Source organism: Adiantum capillus-veneris, chromosome 14 (assembly GCF_014529385.1).
Source record: "Adiantum capillus-veneris isolate H3 chromosome 14, ASM1452938v2, whole genome shotgun sequence".
NCBI classification, from domain to species: Eukaryota; Viridiplantae; Streptophyta; class Polypodiopsida; order Polypodiales; family Pteridaceae; genus Adiantum; species Adiantum capillus-veneris.
The window spans coordinates 137,291,145-137,301,917 of NC_140944.1; the positions used below are offsets into that span (position 1 = coordinate 137,291,145).

Here is a 10,773-nt window from a genome sequence, read left to right on the forward strand (position 1 = left end):
GTGTCTTGGGTTTCATGTGTTGCTTTTGTAGGTTCATGTCATCATGACTTCCGTAAATGATGAAATCACATGATGAATTGGCAATTATATATCTGCTTAAGTTCCTGTTAATAACATTTTACTAGCTTCTACTGGCGTACACTGGACGACTTTGTGAGCTAATCCAATCATCTTGGTCGAATTGCTTACCAAAAACAAAAACAAAAAAGTCGTGCAATGGTGCCATGCCTGTGTATATAAGTAAGTAAGAGAGGAATACCTCACTCAGGAAAGAGAAAGCCGCCCGTTCCGAGAGAACAGGAGCCGCCAAAGCAACGAATTTGCTTTTCTTGACCTCCAGCTGCTTTCGACATGGCTCCGCTAGAGTGGTATAACTATGTGGCTTCTCTGCAGCATCGCAAAAGAAATAGGCAGAAACACCATTTTTACGAGATGGTGCATAAAGAGCACGAAGACCCGCTACAGGATCTGCACGAAAATTGGCCCGTGCCAGGGAAATCATAGCTGTGTGCTTCTAATTGTTGGCATTCCAATTATTATTTGACTGAAGATGGCATCACCCTCTTCTGCCAGACGCCAACTTGTTCTTACATGTAAAAAGAAAACTAGTCTTGCTTGGTGGGCTTTGCTATATAAGAGGGCTCCCCATAGACCCTCTAACGGTGCTCTAATGGTGCTATTAGAGGGCCCTGCAAAAAAATAATTTGAGCCTCATAGGGTTACCGAAAAGTAAAGGGTACTTCACCTAAAATGTAGCACAAAAGTTTTAGGGGGTCCTTCTACAACTTGGTATAGAAGGTTAACAAGTCAAAAGTGAAATTCCTTGCACAGTCCACTTGAAAACCTATTTTCAAAGGGTATATGGGCACATAATGAAATTTTGACAGGGCCCTTCAAACTTTAGAAGGCCCTTTTTTAAATTGTTTTTTTAAAGGGTGTATGGGGGAGCCCTCTAACATCTATAGAATAATCATGCTACAAGCCAACTTGTTCTTACATGTAAAAAGAAAACTAGTCTTGCTTGGTGGGCCTTGCTATACAACATCTATAGAATAATCATGCAGCGCACGCCAATTGCGATCAAATCCAGCTTATTGAACTTAGGGTCTAGATTCTAGCAGCCACTACTGAAGGACATTTATGTTATCTGCGTTCGTCTTCATTTTAATTTTTGTAATGCCAGTTTGATTGTACAACTTATTCAAGGCAAGGCTGTTATAGTGTTGGACGTTTCATCTTGTGAGTACAGATTAATTATCGTAGTAGAGTTGTTGATGTAGTCATGCACATGCACTTTATCTATAATACATGCACCCAAGGTACAATTCATCTCATATAAGGTTGGTTTTCTTTCACGAATAATGGTCAAGAACTAAAGCAATTCAGGGTTCATTGCATGTCTTACAGAGCATGACATCTTGTACAAAGTTGCATGTAGCTAGTGGACCGAACTTGTGATATGGCATGTGTTACAAAGCTCCCGTGTGTGACTACAAACTGGGGGTAGTTGGATAAGATCACCGAGCAAGAGAACACATCTGTTGCTGAAGGGATCTGCCAATGTACTGCTTGTTATGTTGACATTTTTTCTTACGATAAGGTCAAAAGTCGTTTGGGTTAACATGGATAGCTCATCTATAATTATAATATCTGCCTCTTTTATGTCCAAATATCTCTCATCGGTCTCATGAATAGAGAGGGCATACTGTTGATTTGTGGTTGGTATCTTGAAGTGGTAATGGATTGTAGATGCAATGGTGCTAAGTCTTGTTGCTGCCGCTCCGATGGCAAAGCGCCACCAATAATACAGAAGTAAGGGCAGCAGGAGTGTCTATTTCATTTGTCTGTCGATCTCGTTTATCACTATATATGTGACATATACTGTCGTGCAGGAAGGACATATTTCTAGATTGTGGGCAAAGATGTCACATTGCATGCTTCAATCTTTATACAATGCAATAATTTCAAACCATGACCTAGCATATGGAGGATAAACTAGTTTCAAGTTGGATGTAGCTTGCTCCCTAGCTTATTGAGAATTTCATACTGACACCTAGTACGAGAGAAACGAGGACATATATAGTATGTGATCATTTATTTAAACACCTAGTATGGTATCAATTATTTAAAGCTAAAGTAAAGATGCACAAGGTGAATTCACTAATGTGATACACCACATGCATTCACTATTGTAATACATTAGATGCATTGTCTAGCAACCATATGCAAAGAGTTATGTGTGTAACTATCATGTGCAGATGTTGATCGACATCGAGTGTATACTTCTAAAAACGAGATCCAAATAAACCGAAGCAAGGGAAGTGATGCAAAAAATTCTAAAACAAGAAAATAGATAAAGCATGAATGAACTGCAACAATAAATGAGGTACTTTACTAACCTGCAATGTTGTACTACTGCTTTTTGATGGTCCAATCTATAAGCCGATATTTGAGTGAAGCTAAAAAAAGCAATGTGAATAGTTAAACATAACATCTTGCAATGAAACATCACAGATTGAAAGGGCAAAGTATACAGTGCACGTCATACAGAGGTGCCATACAAAAGTTTGATGGAGAGCTAGCATTGTGGTCTCTCCAAAACATTATAAGAAACGGAAGCCGTGCCTTGCCTCGTAGCGTTTATGTGTTGCGCCAAGCAAACGCATGCGCATGGGAAATTGGATGCAGATAACGGACCTTGCAATGTTGTTAAGTTGGAGTCGCGCTTGTGTAATTGGAACGCGCAATGTTGTGAATATATGTCCTTCCTGCCATACACAAAACTCGCAAATGTAACTTTATGTTCTATGTCCTGCTCGTTAAAATTCTCCCAACTGCTCGTTTTTTTTTCCCTATAGCTTGCTCTTGCTCTTATTATGGCTACCCCTTAAACATTTGGTGCTCTTTTCTCTAGGCACTAGTGCTCCGGCTACAAATCTTGTTGCTCAACAACCTCCTTTGTTGAAGCATTGCTTCCTCCAAATGCCAATGCTCCCCCATTAATTTCTCTACACTACTCGTTAGTGGCTCCCTATTCTTTGTAGCTGCATGCTTTGTTTAGCTTCTCTTGCCTCGTTCTTACTTGCTCTTCAACTAGCACTACCTGTTGCCTCTTTATAACGTTACAGCTCCCCTTAGAACAATAAATGATTTTCCGTTTTGTTTGTAGATCCCAACCACCTGCTTGGGCACCCTCTGTAAAATCTTGTTCATTTTCCCTTGGTTGCTTGCCTTCTCCTCCTCTTTATGTTGGTTTATGACCTTACACCAGGTGACACCAACTTCTCAAATCTTCTTCACGCCCTCAACCTATAACTCCTCACCCGTTTCTAGGCTTGTTAGCACTTCTCCTTGTCCTCTCTGATTAACTCCTCTGCCTACGCCGCTCGTAGACTTTTTCCCATCAACTCTTCTCGTCCTCGATCTGTGAAGTGCTCCTCTTCGACTCTGTCAGCCCTCCTTGATTTTGGCCATCACTGCTCCCTCAAGAAACCCCTAGCTTTGGTGCTTTTTCTTGCCGAAAGCCAACACCATCAACAATTAGCACCCTCCTATACTATGCTGCTTCTTGGCCTTCTGATCTACCTACTGCTTTTCGAGTGAGATCGCAGCGCAAGTTCACATCGCTTTTTTTTTTCCTTTGAGCGAGGTCGCAGGCCACTGGATTAAGATTCCGACTCTATGCTGAGGATTAAACCAAGTGGCTCAATACGGTGGCCTTATTTGAAAAAAGGACCCTAGGCTCACCAAGTAACTAGGCTTGCTTGGTGGGCCTTGCTATATAACATCGGTAGAATACATATGACATATGCAGATTCACATTTAGTATCTAGCACTGAAGGGAACAAGAGCATGACTAATTTGGCAAGGGCTTGCATTTTTGAAGGTGGATGTCGAGTGTGTTTTGCCTTTCTTCTTTTGTAGTTATTTGTGTTTTCTCTTTCTTCTTTTGTAGTTATTTGTGTTTTTTCTTTCTTCTTTTGTAGTTATTATTAGTACAATGAATGAGGACAATGATACATGTAACCTCACCTTTTGTGTTTTGTGTTATGGCATCGACGATGCATGTTGCACCGTTTTCCACACCAATTGTCAAGTCGGTGTTTTTAGTGATCATGTAGCACACACCAATTGCGATCAAATCTAGCTCGTTGAACTTAGGGTCTGGAGCCACTATTGAAGGAAATTTATGTTACCTCCATTCGTCTTCATTTCAACTTTGGTAATGTCGATTGTACAACTTATTCAAGGCCAGGTTGTTATAGTATTGGACGTCTGGTCTGTGAGTACAGATTATTGGAGTAGAGTTGTTGATGTAGTCATGCATATGTGCTTCATCTATAAGTCATGCACCCAAGGTACAATTGATCTCATTTACAACTGGTTTTCTTTCACAATTAATGGTTAAGGACTGAAGTAATTCAGGGTCCGTTGCATCTCTTACAGAGCATGACATCCTGTAGAAAGTTGCATGTAGGCAGTGAACAGAGCTTGAGATATGACATGTGTTACAAAGCTCTCGTGTGTGACTACAAACTTGTTGGAATTAGGGTTGCAGAGAAACGCACACAGCTTGGAGACTCGACGACGGAAGCTGAAGGCACACAATAGAGAGTGTGTTACTTAGTATGCAATGGAAAGATAGATAGCGCTAGAGTGATGGGCATATATACAATGCTCGGGGGGGAAAATCTCCTAAAGAGGGAAAAAATGCCCCGGCGGTCCTAGTGTGTTCACACACATCACTACCACATGTATATGGTAACAAATCCCCCCTGAAGTGATGCGGTGAAGGACAGCTGGCACATGAATAAAGGGAAGTGTCATGCCTTGAGGACATGATCAGTCCACAAAGGGGAGTAAGCCCAAAGCTTTGCGGAAAGCTTTAAGCTTTCCGCAAAGATCTGAAAAGATCTGCAAGGTTGTCCTGTGAAAAGATCTGCAAGGTTGTCCTGTGTTGGCACATAAGCCAAGACGATCTCTCCTGCTGAGAGCCTCTCCCTGACATAGTGGTAATGCACCTCAATGTGCTTTGTGCGAGCATGAAAAGCTGGGTTCCTCGCAACTGCCAATGCGCTCTGAATGTCAATGTAGATAGTGTTGGCAGTGTCCTGTCCAACACCCAAATCAGCCATAAGGGGTCTGAGCCATTCAACCATAGCTGTGAAGACTGCCCTGTACTCAGCCTCACAACTCGAAGTGGCCACAGTAGGTTGCTTCTTGCTCAACCATGATATACATGAACTGCCAAGCATGAAACAAAAACCACTTGTGGACACCCGCGTGTCAAAACAACCAACCCAGTCGGAGTCCGAAAAAGCATGTAAGTCTGGCGGCAATGATCCCCCCTTGGAGTAAAACAGGACAAGATGTAAAGTGCCCCTAAGGTAGCGGAAAATCCTCTTGACAGCCTACCAATGCTTAGACCCTGGGCTATGCATAAATCTGTTGACCTGTGAGACTGCAAACTAAATATCTGGCCTTGTGTTGCATACATAAATGAGGCAACAACAACAGTTTGGTAAAGAGTGATATCAGCAGGATTGCCAGCATCATGTAGACTGAACTTCAAACCTCTTTCCATGGGAGTGGCAATAGGTTTGCAATCCTCAAGTCCAAACTTACATAGCAATGTCTCTATGTAACTTTTCTGACACAAGGCAATACCACCATCACACTGCTTAAACTGTATACCCAAGTAATGATGCAACAGCCCCAAATCTTTCATCTTGAAAGTAGCATTCAAATCAGCCTTAAATTCAGCAATATGTCTCTCATTTGGTCTAGTGGTCAACAAATCATCGACATAAAGAGCCACAATGAGAAGTACATCACCCTCACGCTTTACATACAATGTGCTTTCTGTTGGACTGTTATGAAAGCCTCGTTTAACCAAATGAGTGTCAGCTTTCTCATACCAAGCCCCGAGGAGATTGCTTCAACCCATACAAAGCCTTGTTACATCTGCACACTTTGTCCTCTTGTCCTTTTATGACAAACTGCGAGGCTGCGTTACATAAAATTCCTCAAATATGTCACCATTCAAGAAAGCAGTAACAATGTCTGATTAATGTACATCCCAACCAAAATGAGCTGCCAATGCACATAGAAAACGCACAGTAGTCATACGACAAGTGGGAGCAAAGGTCTCTTCATAATCTATGCCTTTTTGTTGTGCATAACCCTTTGCAACAAGTCGAGCCTTATGGTGATCGATCTCACCATTCGGCTTGCGTTTCAACTTGTAAACCCACTTCATACCAATGGCATTCTTGCCAGGAGGCAAATCACATAAAGTCCATGTATCATTTTCTATAAGTGCATCATATTCTGATTGCATGGTAGGCATTCAATTTTTTGAATTATGTGCTTCAGGCAGAGGTTCCTCAACATCATGTAAGCTAGACACAACCAAAGCATAGCAATCTGATGCATAAGATGCATGGCAAGAGCCTGAAAGAGTACGACTAGACAAAGGTGCATCCAAGTTACTGTCACGCAAAGTGTCATAAATGTCCTGTGAGCTTACATTACTGTCTCTAGTACATGACAGCAAGGGCTGAACAGAATCTTCCACAAACACTACATCCCGAGAAACTAGAATACATTTTTTTTGCGGATGATACAACCTGTAACCTTTTCTTTCAGCACTATAACCAACAAAAATACATTTCACAGCCTTATCATCCAATTTTCTGCGCTGCACTTGTGGCACCAAAGCATATGCCAAACATCCAAAAACACGCATGTGCTCAATAGAAGGTTTTCTATCATGCCATGCTTCATATGGAGTAATAGACTGCAAAGCTTTCATAGGACACCTGTTAAGTACATAAGTGGCACACATAATGGCCTCAAGCCAAAAAGAATGTGGCAAAGCTTGACTTTTGACCATACATCGTGCCATTTCCGTCAGTGACCTGTTTTTCCTCTCAGCAACACCATTTTGCTGAGGTGTATAAGGCACTGTACATTGGTGTTTTATCCCACGACTAGCCAGAAATGCATTAAATTCATGAGACATATACTCCCCCCCTCGATCGGAACGGAGGGTGCCCATAGTACATTTCGAGACATTTTCAGCCATAGCCAGAAATTGTTTGAAGCACATAAAAACTTCGGACTTCACTTTAAGCGGAAATACCCATGCATGCCTGGAGTAATCATCTATGAAAGTCACGAAGTACAGGTAATTGCCCAAGGACGGAGTTTGCATGGGCCCACAAACATCACTATGCACAAGCTGCAACCTGCATGTGGCCCGAACTGAACCATCCTTTGGAAATTTAGAACGCTGCATCTTACCCAAAATACAGCCTTCACAAACATGTTTGATAGGTGCTTCAAGAGGTGGCAAAGAAGCAACCATATCGAATTTCTTCAAACGCAGCAAACTGGAAAAATTCAGATGACCAAAACGTGCATGCCAAAGTTTTGCATCAAAAATAGCCCTTGAATCTGCAACAGCATTTGCAAAATTTTGTCCACACTTGTCATAAAAAGTGGGCTTATACAACCCACGGCACAAAAGCCCAGATGCAACAATTTCATCACCAAAACTGAGATCATGAACTGTACATCTGTTATCCACAAATTTGACTACAAGTCCAAGTCTAGCAAGTGCGGATACAGACAAGAGATTCTTCTTGATCCCAGGTACATAAAGTGCATCAACAAGTGTGAAGGAACTGCCATTAGCAACAGTGAGCACAATCTTTCCAACTCCTTGAATTGGATAAGAGGCGTTGTTGGCACAAGTGACTGAATTCCCATGAGGGACAGACTCAAGAGAGGTAAACAATTCACAATGTGAGGTAATGTGCTTTGTAGCACCACTATCGAAATACCACACATGTGAATCTGCAGCAAACTGACAAGCATGCATCATGGACATCAGGATTGTAAGTGCACTCTGCGCTAAAAGCCCATTCTACATCACCATCATCATTACAGTCTCCTTTCACAGAAGACTCAACAATGGCTGCATTTGTAGTGGAACCAGCATTTGCAGTGGAACCACCCTCTTTCTCCTTAGCCTCTTTGGCCTTCAACTTAGGACACGACTTGATCAAGTGATCATTGGCTTTACAATAATGGCAACGCATCTTCTTTTTGCCCTTATCACCATAATTGCCAGACGAAGTGCTGCCAGCAGAAGCATTATGAACATAATTTTTTCCACTCGCAGCAGAACCATAAGAAGTGGCTGCATTATTGTTACCACCCTTTCTTTGAGAAGCAATAAAAGACTGTTCAACTGCACGTTGCCTAGTCCTGTTTTTTCTGGAAAGTGACTCTTGCAACAGCAATGTGCATAATGCATCAAACTTGACAACTTCAGGATTTCCTTGGGTCATAAGTCTCCAAGTACTAGCAAAAGTCTGGTAGGAATCTGGTAAGGCATCAAGAACAGTCTGCACAAGGGAACTATCTGAAATGATTTCACCTGCAGAAATAAGCTGCTCATTGATATCCTTGACACTAGCAAGGAAAGTGTCCATATCATCTTCCTCATGCATAATCTTCGACTCCAGCTCTTTACGCAGCAAAGCAATTTTAGCCTCATTGTGGCTTGCATAAAGACCTGCTAAAATATCCCAAGCCTGTTTTGCAGATTTTCCTGAACGGATGTGAGGAACAATGGTGCGCTTCACAGACAACGCAATCAATGCATGAGCCTGCGCATCCTTAACATCCCAGCGAGCTTGTTCTACCGTAGGTAAAACAACTCTAACAGCGGCAATCCTTGCAGCAAGACCTGCAACATCCTCAACATCGCCTACATCCTCAGAACTAGGACGTACATCAATGCCCTGCATAATGTTCCTGACACCATTTGACACAAGAACATGTTGCATCATATAAGCCCACATAGGGTAGTTGTCCCCATCCAACCTGTCCTCAGCAGCAAACATCTTGAACACATCTGTGTTGTTGTTGTCAGCCATGGTAAATGCTGCACCTGATGTGAAAACTGCCCGAAAATAGGAGAAACGGAGTGGGAATTACCTGTGCTATATAGCACAAACCGTAGAAGACTATAAGGCACCTATTATGCAGAAAACGGCACTGACAAAAATTCTGCACAAAATGACGAAATAGCCTGTGCAGTGCTGCCTGTATAGGAAACGGAGGCCGAAATGAGCCCAAATCAAAATTCTGAGCAGACCAAGCTGTTCGAGCTTTCCCAAAATTTTTGTGGACCTGCGAACGCTCACCAAAGCTCACTGAAATCGGAGAAAGTGAGCAGGCGTGTGCTGGAGCAGCTGGCGACTAAGCTCGGGAGGACGTGACCCGCTCTGATACCAATTGTTGGAATTAGGGTTGCAGAGAAACACACACAGCTTGGAGAAGACGAAGGAAGCTCAAGGCACACAATAGAGAGTGTGTTACTTAGTGTACTTAGTTTGCGGTCTTGCCAAGAAAGCACCGGGCTTATGGCTGTGAGAGTTAGTGAGAGAACTCAACAAAAACTATATGAAGGAGTTAAACCATAGATGCCATGAAGACTAGGGTTTGGAAATAAGTGCAATCAAAGAAGACTCACTCTTTCTCTCTTGCACTCACACACACAAAGAAAGAACACAAAAGAGAATGTCAAAACAATACAAAAATGAAAACATCAAGGCTATGGTCATATCGTATCATGGGTAATATGAAAGGGTTAATAGATGAGTTAATGGCATTCAATCTTGACTGACCAAATAGGCTACAAATTGTTCTTTGGAATTGTAGTTTTGTGCTTACCATAATATATATATTTTGTCTAGTGATTGGGATTAATTGTGTGTACAAATCCTCTTGGTTCATACCAAGATAACTACGCTTACGTCAAAAGAAAAGTTATAGTCTATGAGAGGTAGTATGATGGGATCCGGTGATAGAAGTATTTCATTAAGCCTTTCTGGGCCAAAGAGAAACACTATACGTTGTTGAAAGTGTATTTTTCGGCTAATCCATACGTTAATTCTAATAGATCGTACAGAGTGAAAGCGATAGAAATGATCATCATGTGGGTTATTCATCTAGGATAGTATGTGCGAAATGTAGATATGAGAGAAGTGAAGAGATGAGAAGTTTTCCTCCCAAGCCCTATTCTTGCCCGTAGGCAATAAGGATATTGCGGGGAGAGATGTACCTGTAGAAAAGAGAACCTAGAATTTGCAGAGAGGATGAATTACTAAGAATGAGAGAGATAGGTTTGGTTAAGGAGATGAGATTAGATACATATATATATATATATATATATATGTCGGATTAGAGATGAAAAAGAAAACAACAAGAAATCAAGAAAACATCAATGTAGAACACATCTTACTTGACAAACCCTTCGGCACCATTATTGATGGAGAGAGAAGAAGAGGGGAGCACTCCACTTTGATTGATATGCCAAGTACAACACCTTCTTTGATTAGAGTTGATCTTCCAAGGATAGCGTACAAGAATGGCTAGTCTTCCTCTAGGAAAAAGTGTAGGCTTGGGCTTATGCTAATGGGGCTAAGTACAATTAGGCATTACTACTCACTCCCTCAAGAATTCCTCTCATCAATGGCTTGAATGCTTGAGTTCCTTTTCAAGGAAGAAGAGGTCCCCTTTTATAGGTGAAGGGAACCCCCAAGGGTTTACACAAGAAGAGAGGAGCCAGTGTGAATAGGAATTGGAAAAGTTGGAAATGAGCTGTCCCTGCATGATGTGGGTAGACTGGGGTCCAGTATTTTGATCATATCTCCTCAACCGTGGCTCCAAATAAAAAAGTAAAAATATGGGCAGAAA

At 41.8% G+C, this 10,773-nt stretch overlaps 1 protein-coding gene across 2 annotated transcripts in view; it reads right to left on the bottom strand.

The window, feature by feature from the left end:
• LOC147443214 (uncharacterized) overlaps positions 1–614 on the bottom strand; it is a 34,611-nt gene extending 33,997 nt beyond the window's left edge. Inside the window, exon 1 of one of the 2 annotated variants that reach the window (XM_086529125.1) lies at positions 260–603. In XM_086529125.1, the coding sequence (XP_086385251.1) occupies positions 260–502 (243 nt within the window). In that variant the 5' untranslated portion in view covers positions 503–603. Of the gene's footprint in view, positions 1–259 lie in introns of both variants that reach the window. The other variant, XM_086529124.1, reaches the window with a different exon arrangement.
• Between the last annotated feature and the right edge of the window lie 10,159 nt (positions 615–10,773).